Genomic DNA, 17,500 nt, shown 5'->3' with positions numbered 1-17,500 from the left:
CACACACTCTTTCTCCATGTGTTAATAATGAGAGTCATTCGCTGTCGCTCTTCTGACGACACACTGCTATTACTCTGGATTAGAAAGGAAAGGAGGAGAAGAGAGAGAAGAGTAAACACTCGCCTGACAAGCCTGATAGACACACTCTCACACACAAATGCATGAACAAAGCAGAGATTATTTACTCTATTTTGGCTCTGACAGAGAAAATACAAACACACACACACGGAGAGAGAGAGAGAGAGAGAGAGTACATTTCAGGTTCTATTTACACCTGGTATTAAGATGCCTTGTGGTCGATCGGATCACAAGTAGACGAGGGTCACGTTCCCGTTCACACCTGTTTTAATCCGTCTCTTTTGTCCACTTTCAACCACATCGAGGGGAGGGTCTATGGGCGGGTAAATCTATGGGCTTTTTCAGATCTTTCCATCTAATGGATAAAATAAGCTCACGCAATTTACATATGAACACGACCGGAGACACAGAAAAACACACAGAGAACGTCAGCTTTAGTTTCTGCTCTGACAGACGCAACACCAGCCGAACGCTGTGAGTGTGTGTTAGAAATCAGGAATGATGAGAGAACATTGTGCTTGGTGTGTTTTTCATCTTCAAACCAAACTTTGGTCTCCAGTCGACAAAGTATAAATCCCGTCTGGCTAGAGCGTTTCCCATAATGTTTAAGCAGACGGTGTTTTGTGTCTGTTCGAACACATTCGATCACATGAGCGTTTACACTACGAAAACAATCCAGTCGAATGCATTTTCGACGACCTCTGGAAGTGGACAAGCTCAAAACGTTTTAGACCCCATTTACACCTGTATTTAGCGTCGCCCACTTGTGATCCGATCGACCAAAAGGCATCTTAACCACACGCACACACACACACACACACACACACACACACACACACACACACACACACACACACACACACACACACGCAAGGTAATTGTAGACTGTGTTTGGAGAGTTTGGAGGGAAGATGTCAGGAAGAGACAGAAATCTCCGTTCTGCTTGTCTCACCTCCCAAATTACACATCTGTCAACTGACAGGCGCACTGAGACAGCGGGGGGGGGGGGGGGGGGGGCGTCTGGGAGCAGAGGCTGTGTGTCTGTGTGTGTGTGTGTCTGTGTGTGATGCCGCAGTAGATCTGGTGTTGTTGTATCCATAATGGAGGACGCTAATATGGTTTAAACCCGTGTCATTCATACGGACTCAAGCGTGTGTTTGTCCGCGTGTCAATACCTTCTTTGCCAGATCCGTGGCCTTGGCTTCACTGATTTCCACTTTGGTCTGATCAACCATGTTATCTAGAAAGAAAGAGAGACAGACAGCGAGTGAATAGATGGTTTTAGAGGTGTGAGTGTGTGTGTATAAAGTGCCTTTCACTGCGACAAGTCTCTTTTCCTCCTGTGATTCGTGCTCTGATTACTGAGCGATCTAATTAAAATCTGCAGCTCGCTCCGTCCCATCCCAAACTGACACTAAAATAAGAAAACCAGAAGCGTCTTTGAAATCACCACACAAAGGGCAGCGAGTGAGAATACATTTATACATCTAAAGCTGCTGGAAAACTCTTCTGTGTCTGTTCTCAAACCCTAAAGTCTCTGTGAACTCCAGATCAATATCACTCGCACGTGTGCCCGCTACAAACACCAACCTAAAAAAAAAGGGTCTGAGGAAAGCGGACTAAGCTTAGTTTAACCAGAGAGAGGGTCAGCGCTGACGTCAGCAGCCAACGGGAGGAGTTTCTGGTGAGATATGATAATGAGATCAGAGGTGACAGAGAACTTGAAGAAAGTTTTTGTTCAGCAGCTAGAAAGGACATTCGGAATTAAAAATGGAAGTACAGCAGGAAGTAAAATTATGCAAGGAAAATTTGAAGTTCGAAGAAAAATGCACAAGGAAGTTCATAAGGAAGGAAGTCTGAAAGGACATACAGAAGTACAGAGCAAAGTATCATAAGCAAGTATTAAATGAAGGATGGAAGTATGGAAGGAAGTTTGAAAGGAAGAAATTATGTTCAGACGAAAGTACAAAAGGAAGTATATAAGGAAAAATTAAGGAAAGGAGGGAAGTTTGGGAATATTGATGTAAGCATGGAAGGAAGTTCAAATGGAAGAAGGTGTGGAAAGAAGCTTGAAAGAAGTGATGAGGTATGAAAGAAAGTTCAGAAGTAAGGAAGTTCAGAGCTAAGTATGCATGGAAGTTCACAGGGACGTATAGAAGTATGACAGGAAGAACGGAAGCTAATGTGGAAAGAAGTTTGGAAGAAAACATGGTAATAAGTTTGACAGTTCAGGAGGAGTAATGGAGATACATAAGTATGATGGAAGGAAATACAGAAGTTCATATGTAATATCAAATCTATAATCGATTATTATCTATAATACATAAAGCTGGTTATTGTGTATTTAAAACTCGTTGAGTTTAGTAGTACTATTACAGAAATCTTAACCGTCTCATTAATGTATGAGTGACATATATGCATCACATTGCAGTGTAATCCAAATGGATGGAAATTGTATATTCGATTCAAATAAATCTTACATTTAGGATTATTACATTTAAACATTTAGGAAATATTTTTTTTTGAGAACCTCAACACAGCTGAAGAAGCTTCGTCCAAACATCAGACCCACACAGCCGATGTGAGCCAAACCAGACACCGTCTCTGACAAATACTACATACTAATAATCAGAAAATGAGCTTGTTCTCATTAAATCCTGAAGAGCTTGTTTGTGAGGACTCTCAATGTCCAGCCGGATTACTCTGGATGAGACTGGAGATGATCTGAACGGTGCCACCCTGTGGTTCTATGTGGCATTTTAGTGTCTCGTGTGTGTGTGTGTGTGTGTGTGTGTGTGTGTGTGTGTGTGTGTGTGTACAAGTTTAACTATACTTGTGAGGGCTAGATGTCCTCACTCATATATTGATATATTATGACAACCGACTAGTAAGGACATTTTACGGATCATCACATCTTAAACGGCTCATAAATCGGCCCAAAACATGCATTTATTTAAATCTAGAGTTTTACATGTTTCTGTGATGGGTAGGTTTAGGGTAGGGGTTGAGTTAGGCCATAGAAAATAAAACATCATTAACCTGATATAAAATCAATGGAAGTCTATGCAATGTCCTCACTAATATAGTGAAACGTACGTGTGTGTGCGTGTGTGTGTGTGTGTGTGTGTGTGTGTGTGTGTGTGTGTGTGTGTGTGTGTGGGTGTGTGTGTGTGTGTGTCTTACCAATCAGAAAACCCACGTCCAGTTCAAACTTCCTACATTTGAAGTCGGGATCACAGCCGTTCCTGTGCAGAACGATCTGAGCCGTACACTCATCGATGAGTTTGTAGTACTGAGGCCTGAGAGACAGAGAGAGACACGTCAATCGGTGTTGGACGACCATCAAGGAAGATCTGAAGCCAAACTGAGATATTGAGCGCTGAGTTCATAAAATAAAGTAAGAGATTTTCATCACACTGTTTGACACAGGGTCACACACACCAGCCGTCCATGACGACCTCCAGTAACCTTTCAAAATGACACACTGTAGATCGTTTAAGGCAAGGCAAGTGTATTTATCCAGCACAGTTCACACACAATGTAAATCAAAGTGCTCAACATAGCAAATTAAAAACTTAAGAAGAAATTGAAGAATTCATAACATGACAAATAGTGCATAAGCTGAATTAAATCAATTGATGCCCAGAAATGCTGTCTAGGTAGGCAGCTCACTAGTTTTGTATATGGGATTGTATGTAACTGTAGTCAGATGTCATTTTAATGTGTGTGTGTGTGAGAGAGAAAGACTGAAAATAGCTGACACCTGCGTGTTTGTGTGTGTGATGGTTTGATATTTGAGAGTTTGTTTCAGACAGTCCATTTGTGAGAAATCTGCCATCTTGACCTGGTGTGAAACGAACTCGATATGTTCTTCATTTTCCACCAAGCTGTTTCTTTTTCCTTTATTTGCCCTCTTTTCTCTCTCCCTCTCTCCATCAAGCTCCCGGATTCTTCCGTGGAGCGAGAGAGACCCCTAGTGTCCGTGTTTTTCAACCCCAGCACCTCGTTTGAGTTTAACCAGGGGCTTTTGGAGAAATCAGAATAATCCTAATTAATTCTCTCTCGTCAGTGATTAAAGTGGTGAAACGAGAGTTTGTTTGTGGGCAGACGGGCCGCTCGGGGATTTGAGCTGCGGATATATTTGGAGGATAATTATACGCAGGCGTCGTCAATTTCTGCCGTGTGTCAGCACATTAATCGCTGAAGAGAAACTCATGAAACGATTCTGCTGATGGCAGCGGAGAACGGCTCCGTCTCACACTTCTCTTGCTCAGCTCCTTTCTGAAAACTCTCAGTTCTCGCTCATTTACCTCTTTACATAACATTTATTTCACTTCTCTGCTCATAACCTACAACTAAACGAGCAGTTCATCTCATTAGATCGCCCTGAAATCATTCTGCGACCCTTCTCTTTTTACTTTGTAATCATTTGTGAAATGTACTAGAGGAAATAGTTGCAAAGTAAATCCTACAGAAGATTTGTTTTGTTCTCACACTCATCATTCAAACTCGGCGCAAGTTTGTGATTAACTTGTTTCTCACACAACAGACCTGGAATATAGTCAGACAGACTTCTGTTATGATGCTTCATGGCACTTGATGCTCATCGTATGGGTGTCAGAATCATGAACATTCTGCTAATCGTCTCAGACTTGACTGAATGACGACAGAATTTTAATTTATGGGTGGACTTTTCCTTTAAGTTCTTCTCGAACATCTAAAAACAACTGGATGAAAGCACTCAAATCGATAGTGCGAAGAACTGAGAGACTGATAAGCATGAAATGAAGGGCTAGAGATGCTCCTCAAACACGATGTGTGAGAAAATATAAAAGAAAAGAAAAAATTAGTATGCCATTCAAAACGTATCCCGTGTTGTGTTCTTTAAACTCTAAATAATTAAGTATTCATTATGTATGCAGTACGAACGCTGTGCACAGTAAGAGAATTTTCATTATCCATGAAAAATCCCAAGTGATCGACTGCATTTGGTAAAACGCACAGGATGCAACAGAAGAAACTGTGACAATGTATCCCATTATGCAATGCGCTAAAAAGTACTATACAATATATACTGTGCAGTTCACTAACATTCCATTTTAAACATTCCGCTCTCTCTCTCTCTCTCACACACACACACACACACACACACACACACACACACAGAGAGAGAGATGACAGAAACAGGCTCTCCAATTTCCTGCCTGTCGGATCACATTGAGCAGACAAGAAACAAGCAACAAGTCTGACATCCTGAAAGCATTTACAAACCCTCAACACACACACACACACACACACACAGTTTCTCCATCTGTCCGTGTCTTTTCATTCTCACACCATCTCTTTGTTCTGTGTGCGAGTGAGTGAGTGAGTGAGTGAGTGAGTGAGTGAGTGAGTGAGTGTGTGTGTGTGTGTGTGTGTGTGTGTGTGTGTGTGTGTGTGTGTGTGTGTGTGTGTGTGTGTGTGTGTGTGTGTGTGAGTGAGTGAGTGAGTGAGTGAGTGAGTGAGTGAGTGAGTGAGTGAGTGAGTGAGTGAGTGAGTGAGTGAGTGAGTGAGTGAGTGAGTGAGTGAGTGAGAGAGTGAGAGAGTGAGAGAGAGAGAAAGGCTCTTAAGAGAGAATAAGAGTGTGTGGGTGATTTTAGACGTGCAGGTTAGAGAAACAGAAATGAAAGAAATGCGTGTCTTTTCTCCACTGCAATCATTTCCCTGCCAAAAAACCTTCTAAATGCATCGGTGTGTGTGTGTGCGTGTGTGTGGTAGTTAATTGAAGCGGGGGTGTCATACAGTGGCTGGGTTCTTATTTAGAGCCGGTCGCCATCGGCAACCGCATCCACCTCCTGCTGCCCATCAATCAAACGTCTCCTAGTCTCAGACTACATCCATCTCTCGTTTCCCTGCTTTATCCATAAACTCTCACTTTGTAGTGAGAATAACTACAATATCATCTCTTAAAGGGACAGTTCAGCTGAAAATGATCATTCTGTCATTATTTATTCACCCTTATTTTGTTCCAAACCTGTATGACTTCTTTTCTGTTGTGTAACATAACAGGAAAAAATTTTTTTGTAAAAGACTGTCTTGGTTGCTCTTTTTCAGTCAGTTATACTGAATAGAGAGTGAGGCAAAAGCATCATAACAGTAGTCCATAAAACTTGTGCACTCATTCCATCATATTTGATGACATGATTTGAGATGTTAACCACTGAGTCAGTAAGAACCAGATCAGTCCAATTCATAAAAGCAGCATTTTCAGACCAGAATTATGAACCAAAATTAATTAATACAATTTATCTCTGCTAAAGCCACAGAATGCTTTTCTCTTTTGTTGTTTGATTATTACTGGTGTGACACACAGCTGCGGGTACATTATGCTGTTGTCACTTTAAGAAGAATACACAGATCCAATATAATGATAAGCATCTATTTTCTTTTCTCAACGCATCCTATTTCTTGTTTACAACACACAACCGACTGTGTTTACGAGTATACTCTGCAAGACATGCAACAGCGCGAGCTCCAGTCTTGATGTTTAAACTGACAGGACTTAAAAACACATGCAAATGAATTAAATCATGCATCAAATAACAATCCCTATACACTTGACATAGCGCATGCTGCAATGTGACTATTGCGGATCTGCACATAGACAGTACACTTCGACAGTACGACCAGTCGAACCACGAAAAAACGGACCATATGAGATTCCAAGTCACAGTTCAGCTCACGTAGCACGGCGTTCGTGGTTCGACTGGTCGAGACTGTTTTCCAAAAGATTGTGAAGTGTACTGTCTTTATAAAGTATCTTCTTATTAAACTGTCTGTACACTTACAAAGTTCTCAATGCTTCGGTTTGCATGTATTAACTGGCTATTTTGAGCCATTAACTAGCGATTTATTTTTACTTACTCTCTGCCCTATATACTAGCGTTATAAGCTAATCAGTGGTTCGAGCTAAAACTGGGTACATTCGATTAGCATGAAAACATCCCAGAGAACGGTCGACTCGGTACCCATGTGTTATTAACCCCTAGGTTCATTTCATTGTCCTTTAACGATAATAATGCTGGTGAGCGGCACTATTTATGTGTCGTGGAGTATTGTGTCCCAACTCAGTCACTTCTATGACTTTTATTATGCAGTCTACACAGACAGCAGACAGGCAAGGGAACTTACTAGGGTTTTAAAACAGAGCTTTTATATCATGTCTCAACCCTCCAACTTTTTTCCTTTCATTCTCTCATCAATCTAAACTCTTGACAGGTGTTTTTCTTGCTCCTCAACCACACAATAACCTCACTTTCTGCCAGTTTTCACAACCTGAGAGAAGTTGACATCTCTAACATCAGTGATTGACAGCTAAATAACCCTCGAGGCTCAGGCTTATACATGTATGTCAGCGATGTGACAGACGACTAGTCGTCAATCACGGTTCCATTAATACAGCACACATCAACTGAATTCGGTCAAAGTTCAATTGTGACGTCTGTAATTCTCAGAGAGGGTCAAAGGTCACAGTAGGGGTTAGTATGGGGTGATGCGCGCTCATACCTGGACATGTAGTCGTTTCGCACCAGAAGCAGGTGCTGGAGCAGCGACAGGAACAGAGGTTCAGCTTTAGAGTCCTTTACTGTGTTCATCAAGATCTGGAAGACTTCAGTCACATCAGTGAGCACACAGAGTTAAAGAACTACAACATTACTCAGAATAACTGAAATACACCTGTCAACTACACTATTAAACACATTAAGCAAAGTAAAAATAAATATTTGATGATAAAAACAACTTCATTGGCAAGCCAAAATGTCAATTTTTTTGTTTAGTTTAAGTTGACATACTAAAATTACTAACTGAAATAAAACTAACACTGAATTATAAGAAACAAAATTATATTAAAACAAGTATATAGTATATATAAAAAGCACAACATATTACTAAAACTAAAAACTTAAAATATAAAAAAGCTAATTGAAAATATTAATAAAACTTTTTTGTTTAGTTCAAGTTGACATACTAAAATTACTATCTGAAACTGAAACACTGAATTAGAAGAAACAAACATATTAAAAAAAGAATATAGTATATATAAAAAGCACAACATATTACTAAAACTAAAAACTTAAAATATAAAAATAGAAGCTAATTGATAATATGAATTAAAATTATAATAGTATACAAATACTAAAACATAATGTAAATTACATGAATAGTAGGCTATTTTTCATTCATCTCTACTGTAATCATTTCTTAGACTATATAATGATGCAACCTACTCAAATAAATATTAATAAATAAATAATATCTCAATTAAAGGTATAGCGGGGGATTTTCTTTTTCCGGGTGGGTAGTGTAAACTATTGGTCCACCTAAGTGTCAATCATTCTGGTGATATGTTTACGTAAGGCCGTCGTACGTGCTCGTCCCTGGCTCGTCCCTTAGTTTTCGCTTTCTGCGCATGCGCACAGGTGTTTATGTGTGGTGAGCTAGAGCTAAGCCATTCATTGAAGCTCGCCGTTTCACCGGGTCCTTTGAAAATGTCTGAGGGTCGCAAGAGAAAAAGTTTGTACGAACTGTATGAGAAGAAGAGAAAGGCCTCAGAAGAGAGAAACAAGATCAGAGTGTTTTTTGGAGATTGTTTCACACGATGGCGTGCGCTGATAACACAGGTTGGGCTTCCCACTGATGCCTCAGTCGCGATGTTTCTACTCGACAGGTAAAGTTTGGCATGCTATTTGGAGAAAAAGTGCAAATCTTCTTTTGGAAAGTAATCTTGTATGAGCGATGCCGACAGCAACTTGTAAACAGAGCGTGCACGAGGAGAACCTCGCACACGTTAATAGGCGTTCCCTCTCGGGAGCAAGTAGAGTGTTGCGCATGTGCATTTTTTCAAAAAGTGGAGAGGGCGGTTCTTATCTAAAATTCGGAAAGATCCTCCGCTATACCTTTAAACAACATATTTTTGAATGATGGATTTAGGCTAGACTTTCTGATGACACCTGGTGGACAAAACCTGAAAATAAGATGTTTATAAAATATTTGAAAAGGTCATATTCAGCACGTTTGCATTTTTTTTAATAGTCTACTTATAATGTCAATGGAGGCATCTTGCACCAAATAAGTCATAAATTTGGTTTCATGACTTTTTTACTGTCTCTGACTCTTAAATGAGACAATTAAACAAAACTACTGCTTTTTTCTTCTTTTTTTTTTTACTACTGTGCTTTCTAAATGTAAATGAACCTATGCTATGATTGGGAAATATCTTCACATTGGAAATGAGGGAAACGTTAAAAAAAAAAAAAAAAACTAAATCCTGTATTATGTGATGTGACCCTCAATAGAGTGTAAATAAAGGATCGTCTTGTAAAAATGATTCTGCACTTTTGAGACCCCTGGTGGTCATCTTAGGAACTACGATCAGATGCAGCTAAATGTTTTTAAACCTACAAAGCCCAGCACTGAACCCAAAGCTTTTGAAAAGCGTGTTGGAGAGATGATTAACGTTAGCAGTGAAGGATATTCCATCTCGATGCGGACATCATCCAACCGCGAGCGCAGATCTTCAGAGTCTTCTTCAGCCTGCTCTTCAAACACCTGCAACTGAACCTTGAGCTCCTCGTTCTCGATCGACCTCACTTCCTACGCACACAGATGGAGAATCTAAGTGAAATTTTGAATGGTGTGTGATTTTCAGTAGTGTGATATTCCCAGTAACAAACAAGTGACAAAATGCACGTTACGCTTCATTGCACATGTACAGTAGAGACACAAGACAATCAAAACATTGTCAAATCTTATTCATTCTGCAAAAATTATATTTATGATATTGTCTAAAGATAATACTGATGAACTTTTTTGAAGCAAACTGACTATTATTTCTATCTATCTATATCTATCTATCTATCTATCTATCTATCTATCTATCTATCTATCTATCTATCTATCTATCTATCTATCTATCTATCTATCTATCTATCTATCTGTATCTATCTATCAGTATCTATCTATCTATCTATCTATCTATCTATCTATCAGTATCTATCAGTATCTATCTATCTATCTATCTATCTATCTATCTATCTATCTATCTATCTATCTATCTATCTATCTATCTATCTATCTATCTATCTATCTATCTATCTATCTATCTATCTATCTATCTATCTATCTGTTTATTTTCATTGCCCTCTTTCCTTCTTTCTTTTTCAGACATGCTTTTTTTTGTGTGATTATTGTGGGATTCCAAATTTATTAAAATGTTTAATTTAGGTTTACATTGAATTTAGCATGTTAATGTTAGGTATAAATTATTATTATCAGAGTTTTTTTAGCAAAAGACTCTGGTCAGTCCTGATTTACTGAAACTCTTGGAGTTTGTGTTTGAGCAAGAGAGTCCTGTCAGTCCTGTTCTCAGGTCTCAGCATTTGAATGGATATGCTGAGTGGATTAGGGTGGGCAGCACTCTCAGTCTCAAACAAGTTCCGAAACCTGTCTCATCACAAAGTTTTGGTTCCTGCCCCTAAATGTATATAAACTGTAAGAGAACATCTCACAGATTCAGACTTGGTGACTGCAGCTGCCGACAGCTCGTGTTCTCAATAAAGAATCCTGCTGAAGAAACAACCAAGTCTCCTGGTCTTTCGATTCTAAGTTCACAACATTATTTTACATGTACTGTTGTCACAAGATACCAGAAACATTATGTTATTATAATATATATATATTTTTAAATATAAAAAAAAGATAATATTGACATTAATATGTAACTTTTTAAGTAAAGTACACTCTTCAAAGAAAAGGTTCTATATGGAACCTTCAAGAATTCTGTTAGGTGCTTCATATAGACCCTTTTACAGTTGGTAAACACGGTGACGTATTTGTGTGGGCGGAGCTTAGCTGGAGGCAGAAAGATCCCTCTGGCCGCTTCACTAACGTTAGTTTGCAAGTTTTGCTAGCTTGTTTTTTAACAATGACTGGAGAAAATCCGATTTTGTCTTAATGTGCAAGGTCACTCACTGTCCAGGACCGCGATTGTTATTTGCAAAGTTAATTTTAACGGACGGAACCAGATGACCGTACACGCGTTAACGCTACCTCCGGTTGAGTGGCCTGACTTCTACACCTACCCGATAGAGAAACCGAGGGTGAAGAGAAACTGAGGACATATAAATATATTTAGATGCCTATAATATAACTATGTGCTGAAAGACTTGAGTGGTTCAATCCGCAGTTCTGCCTAGCCAGCGCCAAGACGACAATGTAAAGAGTGACACTACGGTGCAATTTTAATGATATGAATATTTTCTAGAAATAAAAATTCCAGATACAGCATACTCATTTTTCATCGATTCTTGCACCCAAGAACACAACAAGATGACTTTTAATAATAAAAATAATAATTTAAGCTCCTTATTATGTAGCCGAATCTGTGCTGGTTTGTATTGGCCGCCTCCAGTTTTCCGTTTGTTTTGCCTCCAGCTAGCGCCGTGACGTCGGCGCAAAAGGGGTCTATATAGAATCTTTTAGGGGTTCCATTCTTTATTTTAATTAAATCTTATGAACTAAACAGTAGTTACGCATTAAACTAAACCATTATGCAATCTTTTAAGTCATTTCTCCTTCTATAGAACCTTTTTGGCATAAAGGGTTATTAAACATTGAGTTAAGAAGAGTTCTATATAGAACTCCATTGAACCTTTTTTTTATAAGTATAGTCTTGTGTTTTTGCTGTGACTGTGATTGAAACCCTGTGTGTGTGTTCTGACCTTCAGCATGTCTTTGAGCCCCAGTCTCATGAGCTCTGATCTCAGATGGATCCTGAAGTCCAGTTCCTCCACGCGACTGATGAGAGCGTTGATCAGCTGCATACAGCCGGCCTGGGCACACACACACACACACACGTTTCAGTCGACATCATTAGGGCAGGTGAGGGTTAATGACTCGACCCCGTATATCACAGCTTGTGTTTGACCTTGAGAGTGATGGAGTTTTTCTGCATGCCGGACAGCAGCGGCTGGAACCTCTCGATCTCCTGCTCTTCAGCATGTTCAGTGATACACTCCAGAACACGCTCGTGACTGAAACACACACACACACACACACATCATCTTACACTTACATCTTACACCGTCCATCTCAGCCGTGGCTCATCATTCTCATTTAAGGTTGTTCGTAGTCAGAATGATAATTTCACGTTAATTTATAATGACTTACTAATGTATAATTGGCTCACTTTAAGACAAACTAAAACTTAATAAAAACAATATAGACTTATAAATTAAAAATGTCAAAACTAATACTAATAAGAAAAAATTACTAAAACTTTAAATAAATTAAAATGCAAACAGAAAATACAAAACATTAAAAATATAAATACTGAATAAGTTTTATTTTTTAAATATGTGTGTAAATATTAGTGTTGTCAAATTTATTAATCGCATCTAACATTAAAGTATATATGTGTGTGTGTTTGTGTGTGTGTGTGTGTGTGTGTGTGTATGTATGTATATATATATATGTGTGTGTGTGTGTGTGTGTGTGTGTGTGTGTGTGTGTGTGTATGTATGTATATATATATATATATATATATATGTGTGTGTGTGTGTGTGCGTGTGCGTGTATGTGTGTGTACGTACTGTATATATAATCGATTTTACAGCACTAGTACATATGTTTTCTAATGCTATAATCTATAATTTATAATAAAGTGATAAGTAGTGACAGTAATAATGTTTTTTGTCTGTGTTCCATCCCATAGTTATACTAAAGGACTATTGCTATGGTAACCTCCTCAGGTGAACATGATTTCTGTAATCGGGCATCTATTTGTCACCAGGCAAAAATGCACTTGATGAGCTTGTGTGGTTATACAAATATGGAGAAAGCATTTAGTTAGACCACCTTAACACAGCTTCACACAAACACACACTCACGTGTTGCCTGGATGCTCCAGGATACAGATGGCAGACAGAATTTTGACAACATCTACCATCATGTGCGGGACTCTGGGATTGATTGATCGCACGAGGAGAGGGATTCCCTCCGGTGACGTCAGCATGGCTTTAAGACCGTGCTGAGAGAGAAAGAGACATTAATAACAGTTTCCACATGTGTCTGTATGCGTGTAATTAATACGAGCTCAGATCTGCTCTCACCTTGTTGTTCATGAACGCTTTGAGACATCGAATGATCTCATGTTGACATTTAACACCAATCCCAGCATTCCTGCGAAACACAGAGAGCGAGAGAAATAAATCACATCATCGTGTACTCAAGGTGTATATTGAAATCATTAGCATCTGGGATCATAATTACTCATAATTACTGACCAATTAGCATATAAGATACATTAAAACAAAAATATTAGGTGTCTATCAAAACTCTTTATTCATGACTACATTTACAATGACATCTGGTACCTTATATTTAAATTTTTCTACTAAATATAAATGAAATGCAAATCGCAACTCCTTAAATCCTATAAGCAGTTGAAGTAAATAAATAAAAACAGATGAATCCTGCACAACGCTATAGCCTGCAAATCTTATTTTAATGTAACGTTTCGGTCACGAGACCTTCATCAGGAATTGTTATGTTTTACATATAGTTTTCATATTTTACTCCAAGAATGTTTCTTTAATATTTGCTTTAAAAACTACTTTTAGCAACATTATCACAGCTCTAAAGGTGAATGACATATTCAGTAGTTAAAACGTTCCCTCAATGCAGAATCACTCTTATATAGGACACATCTGGAAAATGAACATTTTATATGTGTGTTTGTGTCATACAAGGGTTCTTCTCTCTCATCTTGAAGTTTCTTGAGGAACGCCAGAAGCAAAGCCAAACCCTCGGCTCCGAACGTCTGGACCCAACTGAGAAAACACACACACACAGCGATCAGCTGAAATCAGACACATAGAAACGGCTAACTGTAAGTGTGTGTGTGTGTGTGTGTACCTGACAGGGTTGTTGTTTAATGACACCCGCAGTGACTCCAGGCAGCTCAGTAACTGTGCGTCTCTCAGATCGGTCTTCAGTTCCTGGATGTACATCAGCGCCGACTTCGAGCTCTCCTTCTGGCTCCTACCCTGAAACACACACACAGAGCGTAGAGTGAGTTTACAGTGTGAACAAGTGCAGTGCTGATGTCACACACCGTAATGACGCTCTAAAGCACATTAAAGCTTTACATGGTCTGCATTAGCGGAACTTTTTTTATCAATATTTTCTCTTAAAGGGACAGTTCACCCAAAAATGTAAATTCTATCATCATTTACTCACCCTCAAGTTGTTCCAACCCTGTATGAGTTTTTGGTTACACTTTATTTTACAGTGTCACTGTTACAGTGTAATTATATATTTAAGTACTGAGTAATATTAATTAGGTGCATGTACTTACTATAGGGTTAGGGTAGGATTAGGGTTTGGTTGAGGGTTAGTTGCATGCAATTATGCATAATTAACTGTTAATCCTATTGTAAGTACATGTAACATATGTAACAAGGACACTGTAAAATAAAGTGTTACCGAGTTTTTTTCTTCTGCCGAACACAAAAGATTATATTTTGTATATATACTGGTAGACACGATTAACCAGTAGGAATTTATCAACCAAATTTTGGACTATCGTTTCGATCACGATTACGCTCATGTGACGTTGCTGTGCTGCGCGGTCACAAAAGCTTATCGTTTGCATGTCTGAGAGACATGAATAAAGCATGTAAGAACTGAACTGAGTGTTTTTGCCGCCTCGTTAGGCTTGAACGGTTAAATACACATAGCTATGTGTCAAAGTGACCATGTATTTGCAAGTAAACACAGTAAGTTATGTCTTAAGTGAATGTAATCAGTTGAGAAAGATAACTCACGAGTATATTGGATCCGTGCAGTCAGTCTTAAAGTAAATTTACCTGTCATTATTAATGCTAATCAAACAACAAAAAAGAGAAAATCTCTCTCTGCTCTTGACTGAATCAGTTTAGTAACTGTAATAAGAATAAATGTATATATAATTTACACAGTAAAGACTATGCATTGTGTTTTTATACATTTCTTTACATTACTTTATACAATTTATGTAGAAGCCTATTTTTTTTTATTGATAATGCATGAGCTTTTCAGGTTGGTCTATTTCATTTATCACTAATTACTTGTCTTCAGTAATCTTGAGGTTTTTAGACTAGTATTACTTTCTTTAAATTATATTAAAAATGGTGATAAGAATTATGAAATTTCATTGGTATCAAAAATGTATTTTATAAAAACCTTATTTAAACCTTGTGATATATATTGTCATCATGAAATAAAACTACTCATATCATGATATAGGATTTTGTCTTATATTTTGCCCCTACTTGACACCATTGACTATGGAAAACAAAAACTACTAAGGAAGTTAATGGGGTCCATCAACTGTTTAGTTACTGACATTCTTCAAAATATCTTCTTTTGTGTTCAACAGAAGGAAACTCATACAGGTTTGGAACAACTTGAGGGAGAGTAAATGATGACAATTTTGACAATTCTGTCTCTTTAACTAGAAAAAAAAAACATAATATGTATTTCCTGCCAGTCTGACTCTTATTATTAGGCAATGACTTCCTGTGATCAAAGCTGTGATAAAATGTTCAGCATCATTACTCCAGTATCATACTCTGATTATTAATTTCAATGTTGAGAACAGTTGTGCTGCTTCATATGTTTGATGGAAACTGTGACACTTGTTTCAGGACTGATGAATAGAAAGTTTAAGAACAGCATTTATTTGAAATTGAAATCTTTTGCACGATTGAATCCAAAACTGCAATGATTGATATAATCATTGCAACGGACGGGACAAAACAATCTGATTCTGTATGTGAAATAGATGTGCATTACGTCTGACAGATTAAATGCAAACTGATAGACCTGACACTTTCTGTGTTTCTTTGCCCTTCATTCTAACAGTTCTTTTTCACTTGATCTTTTTATAAACAATGTTTAATTATAAACATTTTCAAAGCTACATGCTACTTAAATGTATTATTTACTTATAACTGTTATCATCATAAACAATAAACTCATTTAATTAAATTTATTTATTTCTTTTCAAAAAGTGAAATATAGTAGTAAAACACTTCCAACAGTATTTGCTATGGTTTCAAGAACTATGAAACTGACTGATATTGGTACCGACTACTGGAATTTTTGTACTGTAACAATGCTATTTAAATATATTTTTAAAAAATACATACATTTTAATATTTAATAAATTAACAAATCAGCTAATATATTATTTATATTATTTGATCTGTATTGGTCTGACTGGTCCAATATTGAATATTTAATAAATTAACAGATCAGCTAATATATGATTTATTTTATTTTATTGGTCTGACTTGTTCAATATTGAAAAAGTAAAAATAAAAAAATCTGAAACTAGTCCCGTGTCAGTAGAATGAAATGAAATGTATAAAGCAGATTATGATCCGGATGAACATCAGCAGTGCCCTCTCTGAAATAAAACTACTCATATCGTGATATATGATTTTGCCTAATAATTGTTTACCTATAAACATTTTCAAAGCTACATGCTGCTTAAATTTATTATTTACTTATAATTATTATCATCATAAATAATAAACTAATTTAATTCAATTAATATATTTATTTTCAAAAAGTTAAATATAGTAGAGAAATACTTCCAACAGTATTTGCTATAGTATTGATTTTACCATAATATGGTATGGTAAATTTACTGATATTGGTATCGAATACTGGAATTTTGATACCGTAACAATGCTATTTATATTTATATATATACAAAACATTTTACTATTTAAGAAATGAACAGATCAGATAATATATTATTTATGTTATTTTATCTGTCTGAATGGGTCAATATTGAAAAAGTAAAAATAAAAAAATATCTGAAACATATAAAGCCGATTATGATCCAGATGAACAGTAGCAGTGTCCTCTCTGACATCTGTAGAGGAACCTGAACCGCATCCTGTGTGGGTATGTGTGTGTATATGTGTATGTGTGCATGTGTGTGTGTGCGTGTGTGTGAGAGAGACAGGAAGAGCATCAAACCGCCACAGGAAGAGCACCTGATCATGTTCATCACCTCAGAGACTCACTGATTGATTCACAGAGGCTGCGTCAGGAATCACACACTCTCTTGAGGAGGTACCGGTACTTGTTTTGAATAAGTAATTACTTTGCGACCGCTAAAAAAAAAAATACATTCTACATAATATGAATGTATTTCAGGACGTACTACATTTACCATGTTGTCAATATCATGTGACCTACCAGAGTCAGTTTCGTCCCTTCCATTCATAAATCCTGTGGCCTCATGGGATAGCAAAGTGTCCATCATATACACACTTCAGAATATACACACTTTTTTTTGAATTCTGTGAATTCAGACATAGTTCTT

General features: G+C 37.5%; 1 protein-coding gene across 4 annotated transcripts in view; it reads right to left on the bottom strand.

The window, feature by feature from the left end:
- Positions 1-17,500, bottom strand: part of diaph1 (diaphanous related formin 1) — a 171,424-nt gene that overhangs the window by 67,536 nt on the left and 86,388 nt on the right. For all 4 annotated transcript variants that reach the window (XM_081382422.1, XM_081382421.1, XM_081382423.1 and 1 more), the window contains 10 exons: positions 14,035-14,165; positions 13,866-13,949; positions 13,230-13,299; positions 13,008-13,147; positions 12,047-12,152; positions 11,841-11,951; positions 9,596-9,714; positions 7,627-7,743; positions 3,262-3,377; positions 1,254-1,318 (listed from right to left, as the gene is read on the bottom strand). In XM_081382422.1, the coding sequence (XP_081238548.1) occupies positions 1,254-1,318; positions 3,262-3,377; positions 7,627-7,743; positions 9,596-9,714; positions 11,841-11,951; positions 12,047-12,152; positions 13,008-13,147; positions 13,230-13,299; positions 13,866-13,949; positions 14,035-14,165 (1,059 nt within the window). The remainder of the gene's footprint in view (positions 1-1,253; positions 1,319-3,261; positions 3,378-7,626; positions 7,744-9,595; positions 9,715-11,840; positions 11,952-12,046; positions 12,153-13,007; positions 13,148-13,229; positions 13,300-13,865; positions 13,950-14,034; positions 14,166-17,500) is intronic.

This window comes from Scardinius erythrophthalmus (assembly GCF_964197995.2).
Source record: "Scardinius erythrophthalmus genome assembly, chromosome: 13".
Lineage (NCBI taxonomy): Eukaryota > Metazoa > Chordata > Actinopteri > Cypriniformes > Leuciscidae > Scardinius > Scardinius erythrophthalmus.
Note: the sequence above shows the minus strand (reverse complement) of the source record. Positions and strands in the feature narration are given on the sequence as shown.